Source organism: Venturia canescens, chromosome 2, assembly GCF_019457755.1.
Source record: "Venturia canescens isolate UGA chromosome 2, ASM1945775v1, whole genome shotgun sequence".
NCBI classification, from domain to species: Eukaryota; Metazoa; Arthropoda; class Insecta; order Hymenoptera; family Ichneumonidae; genus Venturia; species Venturia canescens.
In genome coordinates this window covers 5463297-5482481 of record NC_057422.1, presented here as the reverse complement: position 1 = coordinate 5482481, position 19185 = coordinate 5463297, and the positions used below count along the sequence as shown (strand labels likewise).

Here is a 19185-nt window from a genome sequence, read left to right as displayed (position 1 = left end):
CACACGACCGGCGCAAAAAGATATAAAATCTATCCAAGTCCTTTTCTCAATATTCATTATCCCCAATTTTATCACTAATGTAAACACTTTCCAGACTCACACGAATTCCGAAGCTACGCTTTGAAAGCATGTTTCCCACGAGTCTCGAAAACGCACCCTTCATTTCCAAGAAGAACATCTGTACATCTTATCATTTCCGTCCAACACACTTTCCCTAATTCTGAGAAAACCTCGCACGACTTTTCCTCCAACCATATCTCCGGAAAAGTCTCCCCCATATTTAAATCAAATCACCAAGCCAGACTACCCACTTTGCGACCTGCTAACGAATCCAAACTAAAAAACCTTATAGAAAATCTCCCCTCTACAGCATCCAAATCCAAAAAATGCATCTCATTCACTAACTCCGACCAAGTTAAAAATCTCTAGTTGTCAGTTAGTTAGTAGCGAACCTCGAAAACATTACGATCGAAGAATTCTACCTCTCTAATCCAAATCATTTAGGAGAACTCTGTCTAAATCGCTAACTCAGAAATACATAGTAAAAACATTTCAATTTAAAAAAGTACAATAAGTGTCTAAGTTGATTAATAAATTCATTAAAATATTTTGTATTTAACAAAATATTATCGCATACACTTATTTCGTGAAGTCTTCGACACCGCTCCGTGATTAGAAACCTCTTCTAGTTCACGAGCACAGCATCATCACAAGGTTACATATACCTGAAAATATAACGTATGTCCTCGGGCGCCGCACCAGTCCCAAGGAAGACTTACCGGCATCGGTACTCAAACATACACCCTGCCTCTCTAAATCAGCGACTGTGCGTCCCTATCAAATCCTCCCTCTCGGGACGTAACACTAATACGCGTATCCTACAGGTATTACGCATGTCTGGCTTTTTTCTCAGTAGCACACACACGGCTCACGTGTGTGAGCGTTCCTCTCTCTCTCTCTCTCTCTCTCTCTCTCTCTCTCTCTTCTTCAATTCCTTCATTCTTTTATCCGGTCTTACAACGTGGACAGTTGTGGAAACGATCCGGTGTCGCGTGACTATTGACTTCAAGAACAATCCGATAAATCATAGAACAAATGTATGGGGAAATATTAAACAGATCCACGTGTGGGAAGGATAATGAAAAAACATCAAAAATATTAAATTTGCTCGTTTATTATTTAATACGACGTAAAACAACAATAATGTTATACATACACGGATATACAATTCATTATGATGTGCGATTTTGAATTTGAAAAAACAAAAAATATATATTCCAGTGTGGAATTACAACAAATTCCGCAATTCTACTTGAGACAGATCGTTTGCAAGGAAAAGAAATTATGAAAATGGACTATGAAATAATTACGACATATTGACCGTTATATATCAAAAAAAGAAAAGTGCCATTTCTAAGAAAAAAAAGAGAAGACAATACAATGAATGTATGTAACTACCCAACCTCAACGACGGGCGTAGCAAAATAACGCTATACGAATAGAATGGTAGACGTGTTGAAAGTGAGCACGAGGAAAGTTCTCATGAAGTATCACTATTTAATGGAATCTAGAAGATACCCAAACTGTGATGTTTGCCGAGTATTTTGTTTTGCCAACCACCTAAGGGACTACCGGATGATTCGTTAGAATCTTCACAGTCATCTCCTTGGACAGTTTTTGAGGATTTGTGCCCTCCCTTGTTACCCATTCCACCGCTGAAGCTTTCGATACCAGACGATTTTGAGTGACTTCCCATTAAGCCACCAAACCATTCGGTAAATTTACCCATACCCGATGAACCTTTAGAAGAAGATCCAGAGAGGCTAGAAGAAGATGACTTAGCTGCACTGGAGGATTCGCTTTTCGCAGCTGATCCTCCCTTAGAGCCAGAACTAGCCGCCGATGAAGCTGATGATTTGGCACTGCTAGTTGATGCGGAAGCGGAATCGTCACTTGAACCATGATCGCTAGCAGAACGACGAACACGGGAGAAACCGGCATCAATATTTTGATATTTTGAAGCTGGTAATTGGCTAAGACAGGAACAAACACCACCACGCATGACACCGAGGTAGTAAACCTCATTGTCTGCTAAGTTGGCTGAATGAGATGCAGATCCTGAAATGCTAGTGGAATGTGATAAAGAATCGGTATTGATGCGACGACCCGCTCTACCATCGACACTGATTCCGGTAACAATTGAAGCAGCGAGTGCCTTGGCACGGGATGCTGCGATAGATCCCGACCGTGAGCCACTTGCTGAAGCACTGTTAGAACCGGCGTTACTTGCTGCGTTGGAGGCTGCGTTGGAACCTGATCGTGATCCACTGTTGGATCCGGAAATGGAACCTGCGTTACTTGCGGCGTTAGATGCTGCCTGAGAGCCAGATCTGGAACCACTTGCTGAAGCACTGTTAGAACCGGCGTCACTTGCGGCGTTGGACGCTGCGTTAGAGCCAGATCTTGACCCACTTGCTGAAGCGCTGTTAGAACCGGCGTTACTTGCTGCGTTGGAGGCTGCGTTGGAACCTGATCGTGATCTACTGTTGGATCCTGACCGGGAACCTGCGTTACTTGCTGCATTGGAGGCTGCGTTGGAACCTGATCGTGATCCACTGTTGGATCCGGAAATGGAACCTGCGTTACTTGCGGCGTTAGATGCTGCGTTGGAGCCAGATCTTGATCCACTTGCTGAAGCACTGTTAGAACCGGCGTTACTTGCTGCGTTGGAGGCTGCGTTGGAACCTGATCGTGATCCGCTGTTGGATCCGGAAATGGAACCTGCGTTACTTGCGGCGTTAGATGCTGCGTTGGAGCCAGATCTTGATCCACTTGCTGAAGCGCTGTTAGAACCGGCGTTACTTGCTGCATTGGAGGCTGCGTTGGAACCTGAACGTGATCCACTGTTGGATCCAGAAATGGAACCTGCGTTACTTGCGGCGTTAGATGCTGCGTTGGAGCCAGATCTTGATCCACTTGCTGAAGCGCTGTTAGAACCGGCGTTACTTGCTGCGTTGGAGGCTGCGTTGGAACCTGATCGTGATCCGCTGTTGGATCCGGAAATGGAACCTGCGTTACTTGCGGCGTTAGATGCTGCGTTGGAGCCAGATCTTGATCCACTTGCTGAAGCGCTGTTAGAACCGGCGTTACTTGCTGCGTTGGAGGCTGCGTTGGAACCTGATCGTGATCCGCTGTTGGATCCGGAAATGGAACCTGCGTTACTTGCGGCGTTAGATGCTGCGTTGGAGCCAGATCTTGATCCACTTGCTGAAGCGCTGTTAGAACCGGCGTTACTTGCTGCGTTGGAGGCTGCGTTGGAACCTGATCGTGATCCACTGTTGGATCCGGAAATGGAACCTGCGTTACTTGCGGCGTTGGATGCTGCCTGAGAGCCAGATCTGGAACCACTTGCTGAAGCACTGTTAGAACCGGCGTTACTTGCTGCATTAGAGGCTGCGTTGGATCCTGAACGTGATCCACTGTTAGATCCTGACCGGGAACCTGCGTTACTTGCTGCATTGGAGGCTGCGTTGGAACCTGATCGTGATCCACTGTTGGATCCGGAAATGGAACCTGCGTTACTTGCGGCGTTAGATGCTGCGTTGGAGCCAGATCTTGATCCACTTGCTGAATCGCTGTTAGAACCGGCGTTACTTGCTGCATTGGAGGCTGCGTTGGAACCTGAACGTGATCCACTGTTGGATCCGGAAATGGAACCTGCGTTACTTGCGGCGTTAGATGCTGCGTTGGAGCCAGATCTTGATCCACTTGCTGAAGCACTGTTAGAACCGGCGTTACTTGCTGCATTGGAGGCTGCGTTGGAACCTGAACGTGATCCGCTGTTGGATCCGGAAATGGAACCTGCGTTACTTGCGGCGTTGGACGCTGCGTTAGAGCCAGATCTTGAACCACTTGCTGAAGCACTGTTAGAACCGGCGTTACTTGCTGCATTGGAGGCTGCGTTGGAACCTGAACGTGATCCGCTGTTGGATCCGGAAATGGAACCTGCGTTACTTGCGGCGTTAGATGCTGCGTTGGAGCCAGATCTTGATCCACTTGCTGAAGCGCTGTTAGAACCGGCGTTACTTGCTGCGTTGGAGGCTGCGTTGGAACCTGATCGTGATCCGCTGTTGGATCCGGAAATGGAACCTGCGTTACTTGCGGCGTTAGATGCTGCGTTGGAGCCAGATCTTGATCCACTTGCTGAAGCGCTGTTAGAACCGGCGTTACTTGCTGCGTTGGAGGCTGCGTTGGAACCTGATCGTGATCCACTGTTGGATCCGGAAATGGAACCTGCGTTACTTGCGGCGTTGGATGCTGCCTGAGAGCCAGATCTGGAACCACTTGCTGAAGCACTGTTAGAACCGGCGTTACTTGCTGCATTAGAGGCTGCGTTGGATCCTGAACGTGATCCACTGTTAGATCCTGACCGGGAACCTGCGTTACTTGCTGCATTGGAGGCTGCGTTGGAACCTGATCGTGATCCACTGTTGGATCCGGAAATGGAACCTGCGTTACTTGCGGCGTTAGATGCTGCGTTGGAGCCAGATCTTGATCCACTTGCTGAAGCGCTGTTAGAACCGGCGTTACTTGCTGCATTGGAGGCTGCGTTGGAACCTGAACGTGATCCACTGTTGGATCCGGAAATGGAACCTGCGTTACTTGCGGCGTTAGATGCTGCGTTGGAGCCAGATCTTGATCCACTTGCTGAAGCACTGTTAGAACCGGCGTTACTTGCTGCATTGGAGGCTGCGTTGGAACCTGAACGTGATCCACTGTTGGATCCGGAAATGGAACCTGCGTTACTTGCGGCGTTAGATGCTGCGTTGGAGCCAGATCTTGATCCACTTGCTGAAGCGCTGTTAGAACCGGCGTTACTTGCTGCATTGGAGGCTGCGTTGGAACCTGAACGTGATCCACTGTTGGATCCAGAAATGGAACCTGCGTTACTTGCGGCGTTAGATGCTGCGTTGGAGCCAGATCTTGATCCACTTGCTGAAGCGCTGTTAGAACCGGCGTTACTAGCTGCGTTGGAGGCTGCGTTGGAACCTGAACGTGATCCACTGTTGGATCCGGAAATGGAACCTGCGTTACTTGCGGCGTTAGATGCTGCGTTGGAGCCAGATCTTGATCCACTTGCTGAAGCGCTGTTAGAACCGGCGTTACTTGCTGCGTTGGAGGCTGCGTTGGAACCTGAACGTGATCCACTGTTGGATCCAGAAATGGAACCTGCGTTACTTGCGGCGTTAGATGCTGCGTTGGAGCCAGATCTTGATCCACTTGCTGAAGCGCTGTTAGAACCGGCGTTACTTGCTGCGTTGGAGGCTGCGTTGGAACCTGAACGTGATCCACTGTTAGATCCTGACCGAGAACCTGCGTTACTTGCTGCATTGGAGGCTGCGTTGGAACCTGATCGTGATCCACTGTTGGATCCGGAAATGGAACCTGCGTTACTTGCAGCGTTGGAGGCTGCGTTGGAACCTGATCGTGATCCACTGTTGGATCCGGACCGGGAACCTGCGTTACTTGCTGCATTGGAGGCTGCGTTAGAGCCAGATCTTGATCCACTTGCTGAAGCGCTGTTGGAACCGGCGTTACTTGCTGCATTGGAGGCTGCGTTGGAACCTGAACGTGATCCACTGTTGGATCCGGAAATGGAACCTGCGTTACTTGCGGCATTAGATGCTGCGTTGGAGCCAGATCTTGATCCACTTGCTGAAGCACTGTTAGAACCGGCGTTACTTGCTGCATTGGAGGCTGCGTTGGAACCTGAACGTGATCCACTGTTGGATCCGGAAATGGAACCTGCGTTACTTGCGGCATTAGATGCTGCGTTGGAGCCAGATCTTGATGCACTTGCTGAAGCACTGTTAGAACCGGCGTTACTTGCTGCGTTGGAGGCTGCGTTGGAACCTGATCGAGATCCGCTGTTGGATCCGGAAATGGAACCTGCGTTACTTGCGGCGTTAGATGCTGCGTTGGAGCCAGATCTTGATCCACTTGCTGAAGCACTGTTAGAACCGGCGTTACTTGCTGCGTTGGAGGCTGCGTTGGAACCCGATCGTGATCCACTGTTGGATCCTGACCGAGAACCTGCGTTACTTGCTGCATTGGAGGCTGCGTTGGAACCTGATCGTGATCCACTGTTGGATCCGGAAATGGAACCTGCGTTACTTGCAGCGTTGGAGGCTGCGTTGGAACCTGATCGTGATCCACTGTTGGATCCAGACCGGGAACCTGCGTTACTTGCTGCATTGGAGGCTGCGTTAGAGCCAGATCTTGATCCACTTGCTGAAGCGCTGTTGGAACCGGCGTTACTTGCTGCATTGGAGGCTGCGTTGGAACCTGAACGTGATCCACTGTTGGATCCGGAAATGGAACCTGCGTTACTTGCGGCATTAGATGCTGCGTTGGAGCCAGATCTTGATCCACTTGCTGAAGCACTGTTAGAACCGGCGTTACTTGCTGCGTTTGAGGCTGCGTTGGAACCTGATCGTGATCCGCTGTTGGATCCAGAAATGGAACCTGCGTTACTTGCGGCGTTAGATGCTGCGTTAGAGCCAGATCTTGATCCACTTGCTGAAGCGCTGTTAGAACCGGCGTTACTTGCTGCATTGGAGGCTGCGTTGGAACCTGAACGTGATCCACTGTTCGATCCGGAAATGGAACCTGCGTTACTTGCGGCGTTGGATGCTGCCTGAGAGCCAGATCTGGAACCACTTGCTGAAGCACTGTTAGAACCGGCGTTACTTGCTGCGTTGGAGGCTGCGTTGGAACCCGATCGTGAACCACTGTTGGATCCGGAAATGGAACCTGCGTTACTTGCGGCATTGGAGGCTGCGTTGGAGCCAGATCTTGATCCACTTGCTGAAGCACTGTTAGAACCGGCGTTACTTGCTGCGTTTGAGGCTGCGTTGGAACCTGATCGTGATCCGCTGTTGGATCCGGAAATGGAACCTGCGTTACTTGCGGCGTTAGATGCTGCGTTGGAGCCAGATCTTGATCCACTTGCTGAAGCGCTGTTAGAACCGGCGTTACTTGCTGCGTTGGAGGCTGCGTTGGAACCTGAACGTGATCCACTGTTGGATCCAGAAATGGAACCTGCGTTACTTGCGGCGTTAGATGCTGCGTTGGAGCCAGATCTTGATCCACTTGCTGAAGCGCTGTTAGAACCGGCGTTACTTGCTGCGTTGGAGGCTGCGTTGGAACCTGAACGTGATCCACTGTTAGATCCTGACCGAGAACCTGCGTTACTTGCTGCATTGGAGGCTGCATTGGAACCTGATCGTGATCCACTGTTGGATCCGGAAATGGAACCTGCGTTACTTGCAGCGTTGGAGGCTGCGTTGGAACCTGATCGTGATCCACTGTTGGATCCGGACCGGGAACCTGCGTTACTTGCTGCATTGGAGGCTGCGTTAGAGCCAGATCTTGATCCACTTGCTGAAGCGCTGTTGGAACCGGCGTTACTTGCTGCATTGGAGGCTGCGTTGGAACCTGAACGTGATCCGCTGTTGGATCCGGAAATGGAACCTGCGTTACTTGCGGCGTTAGATGCTGCGTTGGAGCCAGATCTTGATCCACTTGCTGAAGCGCTGTTAGAACCGGCGTTACTTGCTGCGTTGGAGGCTGCGTTGGAACCTGATCGTGATCCACTGTTGGATCCTGACCGGGAACCTGCGTTACTTGCTGCATTGGAGGCTGCGTTGGAACCTGAACGTGATCCACTGTTGGATCCGGAAATGGAACCTGCGTTACTTGCGGCGTTAGATGCTGCGTTGGAGCCAGATCTTGATCCACTTGCTGAAGCACTGTTAGAACCGGCGTTACTTGCTGCATTGGAGGCTGCGTTGGAACCTGAACGTGATCCGCTGTTGGATCCGGAAATGGAACCTGCGTTACTTGCGGCGTTAGATGCTGCGTTGGAGCCAGATCTTGAGCCACTTGCTGAAGCGCTGTTAGAACCGGCGTTACTTGCTGCATTGGAGGCTGCGTTGGAACCTGAACGTGATCCACTGTTGGATCCAGAAATGGAACCTGCGTTACTTGCGGCGTTAGATGCTGCGTTGGAGCCAGATCTTGATCCACTTGCTGAAGCGCTGTTAGAACCGGCGTTACTTGCTGCGTTGGAGGCTGCGTTGGAACCTGAACGAGATCCACTGTTAGATCCTGACCGAGAACCTGCGTTACTTGCTGCATTGGAGGCTGCGTTGGAACCTGATCGTGATCCACTGTTGGATCCGGAAATGGAACCTGCGTTACTTGCAGCGTTGGAGGCTGCGTTGGAACCTGATCGTGATCCACTGTTGGATCCGGACCGGGAACCTGCGTTACTTGCTGCATTGGAGGCTGCGTTAGAGCCAGATCTTGATCCACTTGCTGAAGCGCTGTTGGAACCGGCGTTACTTGCTGCATTGGAGGCTGCGTTGGAACCTGAACGTGATCCACTGTTGGATCCGGAAATGGAACCTGCGTTACTTGCGGCATTGGAGGCTGCGTTGGAGCCAGATCTTGATCCACTTGCTGAAGCACTGTTAGAACCGGCGTTACTTGCTGCGTTTGAGGCTGCGTTGGAACCTGATCGTGATCCGCTGTTGGATCCGGAAATGGAACCTGCGTTACTTGCGGCGTTAGATGCTGCGTTGGAGCCAGATCTTGATCCACTTGCTGAAGCGCTGTTAGAACCGGCGTTACTTGCTGCGTTGGAGGCTGCGTTGGAACCTGAACGTGATCCACTGTTAGATCCTGACCGAGAACCTGCGTTACTTGCTGCATTGGAGGCTGCGTTGGAACCTGATCGTGATCCACTGTTGGATCCGGAAATGGAACCTGCGTTACTTGCAGCGTTGGAGGCTGCGTTGGAACCTGATCGTGATCCACTGTTGGATCCGGACCGGGAACCTGCGTTACTTGCTGCATTGGAGGCTGCGTTAGAGCCAGATCTTGATCCACTTGCTGAAGCGCTGTTGGAACCGGCGTTACTTGCTGCATTGGAGGCTGCGTTGGAACCTGAACGTGATCCACTGTTGGATCCGGAAATGGAACCTGCGTTACTTGCGGCATTAGATGCTGCGTTGGAGCCAGATCTTGATCCACTTGCTGAAGCACTGTTAGAACCGGCGTTACTTGCTGCGTTTGAGGCTGCGTTGGAACCTGATCGTGATCCGCTGTTGGATCCAGAAATGGAACCTGCGTTACTTGCGGCGTTAGATGCTGCGTTAGAGCCAGATCTTGATCCACTTGCTGAAGCGCTGTTAGAACCGGCGTTACTTGCTGCATTGGAGGCTGCGTTGGAACCTGAACGTGATCCACTGTTCGATCCGGAAATGGAACCTGCGTTACTTGCGGCGTTGGATGCTGCCTGAGAGCCAGATCTGGAACCACTTGCTGAAGCACTGTTAGAACCGGCGTTACTTGCTGCGTTGGAGGCTGCGTTGGAACCCGATCGTGAACCACTGTTGGATCCGGAAATGGAACCTGCGTTACTTGCGGCATTGGAGGCTGCGTTGGAGCCAGATCTTGATCCACTTGCTGAAGCACTGTTAGAACCGGCGTTACTTGCTGCGTTTGAGGCTGCGTTGGAACCTGATCGTGATCCGCTGTTGGATCCGGAAATGGAACCTGCGTTACTTGCGGCGTTAGATGCTGCGTTGGAGCCAGATCTTGATCCACTTGCTGAAGCGCTGTTAGAACCGGCGTTACTTGCTGCGTTGGAGGCTGCGTTGGAACCTGAACGTGATCCACTGTTGGATCCAGAAATGGAACCTGCGTTACTTGCGGCGTTAGATGCTGCGTTGGAGCCAGATCTTGATCCACTTGCTGAAGCGCTGTTAGAACCGGCGTTACTTGCTGCGTTGGAGGCTGCGTTGGAACCTGAACGTGATCCACTGTTAGATCCTGACCGAGAACCTGCGTTACTTGCTGCATTGGAGGCTGCATTGGAACCTGATCGTGATCCACTGTTGGATCCGGAAATGGAACCTGCGTTACTTGCAGCGTTGGAGGCTGCGTTGGAACCTGATCGTGATCCACTGTTGGATCCGGACCGGGAACCTGCGTTACTTGCTGCATTGGAGGCTGCGTTAGAGCCAGATCTTGATCCACTTGCTGAAGCGCTGTTGGAACCGGCGTTACTTGCTGCATTGGAGGCTGCGTTGGAACCTGAACGTGATCCGCTGTTGGATCCGGAAATGGAACCTGCGTTACTTGCGGCGTTAGATGCTGCGTTGGAGCCAGATCTTGATCCACTTGCTGAAGCGCTGTTAGAACCGGCGTTACTTGCTGCGTTGGAGGCTGCGTTGGAACCTGATCGTGATCCACTGTTGGATCCTGACCGGGAACCTGCGTTACTTGCTGCATTGGAGGCTGCGTTGGAACCTGAACGTGATCCACTGTTGGATCCGGAAATGGAACCTGCGTTACTTGCGGCGTTAGATGCTGCGTTGGAGCCAGATCTTGATCCACTTGCTGAAGCACTGTTAGAACCGGCGTTACTTGCTGCATTGGAGGCTGCGTTGGAACCTGAACGTGATCCGCTGTTGGATCCGGAAATGGAACCTGCGTTACTTGCGGCGTTAGATGCTGCGTTGGAGCCAGATCTTGAGCCACTTGCTGAAGCGCTGTTAGAACCGGCGTTACTTGCTGCATTGGAGGCTGCGTTGGAACCTGAACGTGATCCACTGTTGGATCCAGAAATGGAACCTGCGTTACTTGCGGCGTTAGATGCTGCGTTGGAGCCAGATCTTGATCCACTTGCTGAAGCGCTGTTAGAACCGGCGTTACTTGCTGCGTTGGAGGCTGCGTTGGAACCTGAACGAGATCCACTGTTAGATCCTGACCGAGAACCTGCGTTACTTGCTGCATTGGAGGCTGCGTTGGAACCTGATCGTGATCCACTGTTGGATCCGGAAATGGAACCTGCGTTACTTGCAGCGTTGGAGGCTGCGTTGGAACCTGATCGTGATCCGCTGTTGGATCCGGAAATGGAACCTGCGTTACTTGCGGCGTTGGACGCCGCGTTAGAGCCAGATCTTGAACCACTTGCTGAGGCACTATTAGAACCGGCGTTACTTGCTGCGTTGGATGCTGCATTAGAGCCAGATCTTGAACCACTTGCTGAAGCACTGTTAGAACCGGCGTTACTTGCTGCGTTGGAGGCTGCGTTGGAACCTGAACGTGATCCACTGTTGGATCCGGAAATGGAATCTGCGTTACTTGCGGCATTAGATGCTGCGTTGGAGCCAGATCTTGATCCACTTGCTGAAGCGCTGTTAGAACCGGCGTTACTTGCTGCGTTGGAGGCTGCGTTGGAACCTGAACGTGATCCACTGTTAGATCCTGACCGAGAACCTGCGTTACTTGCTGCATTGGAGGCTGCGTTGGAACCTGATCGTGATCCACTGTTGGATCCGGAAATGGAACCTGCGTTACTTGCAGCGTTGGAGGCTGCGTTGGAACCTGATCGTGATCCACTGTTGGATCCGGACCGGGAACCTGCGTTACTTGCTGCATTGGAGGCTGCGTTAGAGCCAGATCTTGATCCACTTGCTGAAGCGCTGTTGGAACCGGCGTTACTTGCTGCATTGGAGGCTGCGTTGGAACCTGAACGTGATCCACTGTTGGATCCGGAAATGGAACCTGCGTTACTTGCGGCATTGGAGGCTGCGTTGGAGCCAGATCTTGATCCACTTGCTGAAGCACTGTTAGAACCGGCGTTACTTGCTGCGTTTGAGGCTGCGTTGGAACCTGATCGTGATCCGCTGTTGGATCCGGAAATGGAACCTGCGTTACTTGCGGCGTTAGATGCTGCGTTGGAGCCAGATCTTGATCCACTTGCTGAAGCGCTGTTAGAACCGGCGTTACTTGCTGCGTTGGAGGCTGCGTTGGAACCTGAACGTGATCCACTGTTAGATCCTGACCGAGAACCTGCGTTACTTGCTGCATTGGAGGCTGCGTTGGAACCTGATCGTGATCCACTGTTGGATCCGGAAATGGAACCTGCGTTACTTGCAGCGTTGGAGGCTGCGTTGGAACCTGATCGTGATCCACTGTTGGATCCGGACCGGGAACCTGCGTTACTTGCTGCATTGGAGGCTGCGTTAGAGCCAGATCTTGATCCACTTGCTGAAGCGCTGTTGGAACCGGCGTTACTTGCTGCATTGGAGGCTGCGTTGGAACCTGAACGTGATCCACTGTTGGATCCGGAAATGGAACCTGCGTTACTTGCGGCATTAGATGCTGCGTTGGAGCCAGATCTTGATCCACTTGCTGAAGCACTGTTAGAACCGGCGTTACTTGCTGCGTTGGAGGCTGCGTTGGAACCTGATCGAGATCCGCTGTTGGATCCGGAAATGGAACCTGCGTTACTTGCGGCGTTAGATGCTGCGTTGGAGCCAGATCTTGATCCACTTGCTGAAGCACTGTTAGAACCGGCGTTACTTGCTGCGTTGGAGGCTGCGTTGGAACCCGATCGTGATCCACTGTTGGATCCTGACCGAGAACCTGCGTTACTTGCTGCATTGGAGGCTGCGTTGGAACCTGATCGTGATCCACTGTTGGATCCGGAAATGGAACCTGCGTTACTTGCAGCGTTGGAGGCTGCGTTGGAACCTGATCGTGATCCACTGTTGGATCCAGACCGGGAACCTGCGTTACTTGCTGCATTGGAGGCTGCGTTAGAGCCAGATCTTGATCCACTTGCTGAAGCGCTGTTGGAACCGGCGTTACTTGCTGCATTGGAGGCTGCGTTGGAACCTGAACGTGATCCACTGTTGGATCCGGAAATGGAACCTGCGTTACTTGCGGCATTAGATGCTGCGTTGGAGCCAGATCTTGATCCACTTGCTGAAGCACTGTTAGAACCGGCGTTACTTGCTGCGTTTGAGGCTGCGTTGGAACCTGATCGTGATCCGCTGTTGGATCCAGAAATGGAACCTGCGTTACTTGCGGCGTTAGATGCTGCGTTAGAGCCAGATCTTGATCCACTTGCTGAAGCGCTGTTAGAACCGGCGTTACTTGCTGCATTGGAGGCTGCGTTGGAACCTGAACGTGATCCACTGTTCGATCCGGAAATGGAACCTGCGTTACTTGCGGCGTTGGATGCTGCCTGAGAGCCAGATCTGGAACCACTTGCTGAAGCACTGTTAGAACCGGCGTTACTTGCTGCGTTGGAGGCTGCGTTGGAACCCGATCGTGAACCACTGTTGGATCCGGAAATGGAACCGACGTTACTTGCGGCGTTAGATGCTGCGTTGGATCCAGATCTTGATCCACTTGCTGAAGCGCTGTTAGAACCGGCGTTACTTGCTGCATTGGAGGCTGCGTTGGAACCTGAACGTGATCCGCTGTTGGATCCGGAAATGGAACCTGCGTTACTTGCGGCGTTAGATGCTGCGTTGGAGCCAGATCTTGATCCACTTGCTGAAGCGCTGTTAGAACCGGCGTTACTTGCTGCATTGGAGGCTGCGTTGGAACCTGAACGTGATCCGCTGTTGGATCCGGAAATGGAACCTGCGTTACTTGCGGCGTTGGACGCTGCGTTAGAGCCAGATCTTGAACCACTTGCTGAAGCACTGTTAGAACCGGCGTTACTTGCTGCATTGGAGGCTGCGTTGGAACCTGAACGTGATCCGCTGTTGGATCCGGAAATGGAACCTGCGTTACTTGCGGCGTTAGATGCTGCGTTGGAGCCAGATCTTGATCCACTTGCTGAAGCGCTGTTAGAACCGGCGTTACTTGCTGCATTGGAGGCTGCGTTGGAACCTGAACGTGATCCGCTGTTGGATCCGGAAATGGAACCTGCGTTACTTGCGGCGTTAGATGCTGCGTTGGAGCCAGATCTTGATCCACTTGCTGAAGCACTGTTAGAACCGGCGTTACTTGCTGCATTGGAGGCTGCGTTGGAACCTGAACGTGATCCGCTGTTGGATCCGGAAATGGAACCTGCGTTACTTGCGGCGTTAGATGCTGCGTTGGAGCCAGATCTTGAGCCACTTGCTGAAGCGCTGTTAGAACCGGCGTTACTTGCTGCATTGGAGGCTGCGTTGGAACCTGAACGTGATCCACTGTTGGATCCAGAAATGGAACCTGCGTTACTTGCGGCGTTAGATGCTGCGTTGGAGCCAGATCTTGATCCACTTGCTGAAGCGCTGTTAGAACCGGCGTTACTTGCTGCGTTGGAGGCTGCGTTGGAACCTGAACGTGATCCACTGTTAGATCCTGACCGAGAACCTGCGTTACTTGCTGCATTGGAGGCTGCGTTGGAACCTGATCGTGATCCACTGTTGGATCCGGAAATGGAACCTGCGTTACTTGCTGCGTTGGAGGCTGCGTTGGAACCTGATCGTGATCCACTGTTGGATCCGGACCGGGAACCTGCGTTACTTGCTGCATTGGAGGCTGCGTTAGAGCCAGATCTTGATCCACTTGCTGAAGCGCTGTTAGAACCGGCGTTACTTGCTGCGTTGGAGGCTGCGTTGGAACCAGATCGTGAACCACTTGCTGAAGCACTGTTAGAACCGGCGTTACTTGCTGCGTTTGAGGCTGCGTTGGAACCTGATCGTGATCCGCTGTTGGATCCGGAAATGGAACCTGCGTTACTTGCGGCGTTAGATGCTGCGTTGGAGCCAGATCTTGATCCACTTGCTGAAGCACTGTTAGAACCGGCGTTACTTGCTGCGTTGGAGGCTGCGTTGGAACCCGATCGTGATCCACTGTTGGATCCTGACCGAGAACCTGCGTTACTTGCTGCATTGGAGGCTGCGTTGGAACCTGATCGTGATCCACTGTTGGATCCGGAAATGGAACCTGCGTTACTTGCAGCGTTGGAGGCTGCGTTGGAACCTGATCGTGATCCACTGTTGGATCCAGACCGGGAACCTGCGTTACTTGCTGCATTGGAGGCTGCGTTAGAGCCAGATCTTGATCCACTTGCTGAAGCGCTGTTGGAACCGGCGTTACTTGCTGCATTGGAGGCTGCGTTGGAACCTGAACGTGATCCACTGTTGGATCCGGAAATGGAACCTGCGTTACTTGCGGCATTAGATGCTGCGTTGGAGCCAGATCTTGATCCACTTGCTGAAGCACTGTTAGAACCGGCGTTACTTGCTGCGTTGGAGGCTGCGTTGGAACCTGATCGTGATCCGCTGTTGGATCCGGAAATGGAACCTGCGTTACTTGCGGCGTTAGATGCTGCGTTGGAGCCAGATCTTGATCCACTTGCTGAAGCGCTGTTAGAACCGGCGTTACTTGCTGCGTTGGATGCTGCCTGAGAGCCAGATCTGGAACCACTTGCTGAAGCACTGTTAGAACCGGCGTTACTTGCTGCGTTGGAGGCTGCGTTGGAACCTGATCGTGATCCGCTGTTGGATCCAGAAATGGAACCTGCGTTACTTGCGGCGTTAGATGCTGCGTTGGAGCCAGATCTTGATCCACTTGCTGAAGCGCTGTTAGAACCGGCGTTACTTGCTGCGTTGGAGGCTGCGTTGGAACCTGAACGTGATCCACTGTTAGATCCTGACCGAGAACCTGCGTTACTTGCTGCATTGGAGGCTGCGTTGGAACCTGATCGTGATCCACTGTTGGATCCGGAAATGGAACCTGCGTTACTTGCAGCGTTGGAGGCTGCGTTGGAACCTGATCGTGATCCACTGTTGGATCCAGACCGGGAACCTGCGTTACTTGCTGCATTGGAGGCTGCGTTAGAGCCAGATCTTGATCCACTTGCTGAAGCGCTGTTAGAACCGGCGTTACTTGCTGCGTTGGAGGCTGCGTTGGAACCTGATCGTGATCCACTGTTGGATCCGGAAATGGAACCTGCGTTACTTGCGGCGTTGGACGCCGCGTTAGAGCCAGATCTTGAACCACTTGCTGAGGCACTATTAGAACCGGCGTTACTTGCTGCGTTGGATGCTGCATTAGAGCCAGATCTTGAACCACTTGCTGAAGCACTGTTAGAACCGGCGTTACTTGCTGCGTTGGAGGCTGCGTTGGAACCTGAACGTGATCCACTGTTGGATCCGGAAATGGAATCTGCGTTACTTGCGGCATTAGATGCTGCGTTGGAGCCAGATCTTGATCCACTTGCTGAAGCACTGTTAGAACCGGCGTTACTTGCTGCGTTGGAGGCTGCGTTGGAACCTGATCGTGATCCACTGTTGGATCCGGACCGGGAACCTGCGTTACTTGCTGCATTGGAGGCTGCGTTAGAGCCAGATCTTGATCCACTTGCTGAAGCACTGTTAGAACCGGCGTTACTTGCTGCGTTGGAGGCTGCGTTGGAACCTGATCGAGATCCGCTGTTGGATCCGGAAATGGAACCTGCGTTACTTGCGGCGTTAGATGCTGCGTTGGAGCCAGATCTTGATCCACTTGCTGAAGCACTGTTAGAACCGGCGTTACTTGCTGCGTTGGAGGCTGCGTTGGAACCCGATCGTGATCCACTGTTGGATCCTGACCGAGAACTTGCGTTACTTGCTGCATTGGAGGCTGCGTTGGAACCTGATCGTGATCCACTGTTGGATCCGGAAATGGAACCTGCGTTACTTGCAGCGTTGGAGGCTGCGTTGGAACCTGATCGTGATCCACTGTTGGATCCAGACCGGGAACCTGCGTTACTTGCTGCATTGGAGGCTGCGTTAGAGCCAGATCTTGATCCACTTGCTGAAGCGCTGTTAGAACCGGCGTTACTTGCTGCGTTGGAGGCTGCGTTGGAACCTGATCGTGATCCACTGTTGGATCCGGAAATGGAACCTGCGTTACTTGCGGCGTTGGACGCCGCGTTAGAGCCAGATCTTGAACCACTTGCTGAGGCACTATTAGAACCGGCGTTACTTGCTGCGTTGGATGCTGCATTAGAGCCAGATCTTGAACCACTTGCTGAAGCACTGTTAGAACCGGCGTTACTTGCTGCGTTGGAGGCTGCGTTGGAACCTGAACGTGATCCACTGTTGGATCCGGAAGTGGAACCGGCGTTACTTGCGGCGTTAGACGCTGCGTTGGAGCCAGATCTTGAACCACTTGCTGAAGCACTGTTAGAACCGGCGTTACTTGCTGCGTTGGAGGCTGCGTTGGAACCTGATCGTGATCCACTGTTAGATCCTGACCGGGAACCTGCGTTACTTGCGGCGTTGGACGCCGCGTTAGAGCCAGATCTTGAACCACTTGCTGAAGCACTGTTAGAACCGGCGTTACTTGCTGCGTTGGAGGCTGCGTTGGAACCAGATCGTGAACCACTTGCTGAAGCACTGTTAGAACCGGCGTTACTTGCTGCGTTGGAGGCTGCGTTGGAACCTGATCGTGATCCACTGTTGGATCCGGAAATGGAACCTGCGTTACTTGCGGCGTTGGACGCCGCGTTAGAGCCAGATCTTGAACCACTTGCTGAGGCACTATTAGAACCGGCGTTACTTGCTGCGTTGGATGCTGCATTAGAGCCAGATCTTGAACCACTTGCTGAAGCACTGTTAGAACCGGCGTTACTTGCTGCGTTGGAGGCTGCGTTGGAACCTGAACGTGATCCACTGTTGGATCCGGAAATGGAACCGGCGTTACTTGCGGCGTTAGAAGCTGCGTTGGAACCTGATCGTGATCCACTGTTGGATCCGGAAATGGAACCTGCGTTACTTGCGGCGTTGGATGCCGCGTTGGAGCCAGATCTTGAACCACTTGCTGAAGCACTGTTAGAACCGGCGTTACTTGCTGCGTTGGAGGCTGCGTTGGAACCTGATCGTGATCCACTGTTAGATCCTGACCGGGAACCTGCGTTACTTGCGGCGTTGGACGCCGCGTTAGAGCCAGATCTTGAACCACTTGCTGAAGCACTGTTAGAACCGGCGTTACTTGCTGCGTTGGAGGCTGCGTTGGAACCAGATCGTGAACCACTTGCTGAAGCACTGTTAGAACCGGCGTTACTTGCTGCGTTGGAGGCTGCGTTGGAACCTGATCGTGATCCACTGTTGGATCCGGAAATGGAACCTGCGTTACTTGCGGCGTTGGACGCCGCGTTAGAGCCAGATCTTGAACCACTTGCTGAGGCACTATTAGAACCGGCGTTACTTGCTGCGTTGGATGCTGCATTAGAGCCAGATCTTGAACCACTTGCTGAAGCACTGTTAGAACCGGCGTTACTTGCTGCGTTGGAGGCTGCGTTGGAACCTGAACGTGATCCACTGTTGGATCCGGAAATGGAACCGGCGTTACTTGCGGCGTTAGACGCTGCGTTGGAACCAGACCTTGAACCACTTGCTGAGGCACTGTTAGATCTGGCGTTACTTGCTGCGTTGGAAGCTGCGTTGGAACCTGATCGTGATCCACTGTTGGATCCAGAACTAGAACCTGCGTTACTTGCGGCGTTGGACGCTGCATTGGAACCAGATCTTGAACCACTTGCTGAAGCACTGTTAGAACCGGCGTTACTTGCGGCGTTGGACGCTGCGTTGGAACCTGCACGTGATCCACTGTTGGATCCGTCAATTGAACCTGCGTTAGTTGCGGCGTCGGATGCTGCGAGTGATGCACTTCCTGCTCCACTTGAGGATCGTGAATGGCTGTGTCCACGACCTGCGGATTTTCGCGACGAAATACTTTCGATATCCCAAACATCATTGATCTCTTTCATTGTAATGACCGCTTCGTTGTTTTCGCTCGGATGTAATGGGACTAGTTTCCATCCTTCGATTTCGGCTAATCGTTCTAAATCAATTTCTAGTTCTATTTCTTTTCCAATACTCAGACCATCTTTTTTTTCTGGCTCAATTATGATATCCAATAACAATGGTTCTGCCGCTTCAACGACCTCTCCACCGGATGATGCATTGTTTGTCGATATTAATCCCTGGAAGACCAGCAAAGTCAGTAATGAAGCTAGAACCTTCATCTTGAAAGAGTTTGCAGGTTCTGTGTCTCGTTTCCATGCTGCTTCGTTTATATACACTCCTATCAACTGAATAAACAATGTTTTTATTTCGCTCCCGATGCGTATTGTTATCTTTTTTCGACCATCTTTGTTAATTTTTATTTCTTGTACAATTATTTACGCATTTTTTTATGCGTTTCGAATAATACTCTATACGGCATCGTGTGTCTCAATCTTTTTTACAATTACATTTGTAATGTTATGTTTGTAAACCAGTGACTCCCTTCATCTTTACACTCCATTTCGATCTACGTAATTTTCACAGTCATTGC

At 51.9% G+C, this 19185-nt stretch overlaps 4 protein-coding genes across 4 annotated transcripts; all 4 read left to right on the top strand.

Moving 5' to 3' along the window:
- The first annotated feature begins 2123 nt into the window (after window positions 1–2123).
- On the top strand, window positions 2124–3396 carry LOC122406028 (protein TsetseEP-like). Its single transcript, XM_043411180.1, has 2 exons — window positions 2124–2300; window positions 2589–3396. Exons 1-2 carry the CDS (start codon window positions 2124–2126, stop codon window positions 3387–3389), a joined length of 978 nt encoding a protein of 325 aa, XP_043267115.1. The 3' UTR covers window positions 3390–3396.
- Window positions 3397–3566: 170 nt separating this feature from the next.
- On the top strand, window positions 3567–4325 carry LOC122407204 (protein TsetseEP-like). Its single transcript, XM_043413252.1, has one exon. It carries the CDS (start codon window positions 3567–3569, stop codon window positions 4323–4325), a length of 759 nt encoding a protein of 252 aa, XP_043269187.1.
- A 5-nt stretch (window positions 4326–4330) lies between these two features.
- Window positions 4331–13210, top strand: LOC122406026 (nuclease SbcCD subunit C-like). Its single transcript, XM_043411177.1, has 2 exons — window positions 4331–6057; window positions 11746–13210. Exons 1-2 carry the CDS (start codon window positions 4503–4505, stop codon window positions 13107–13109), a joined length of 2919 nt encoding a protein of 972 aa, XP_043267112.1. The 5' UTR covers window positions 4331–4502; the 3' UTR covers window positions 13110–13210.
- Window positions 13176–19168, top strand: LOC122406025 (uncharacterized). Its single transcript, XM_043411176.1, has 2 exons — window positions 13176–15260; window positions 16269–19168. The coding sequence occupies exons 1-2, from the start codon at window positions 13215–13217 to the stop codon at window positions 18942–18944; spliced, it is 4722 nt and encodes a 1573-aa protein (XP_043267111.1). The 5' UTR covers window positions 13176–13214; the 3' UTR covers window positions 18945–19168.
- The last annotated feature ends 17 nt before the right edge of the window (window positions 19169–19185 follow it).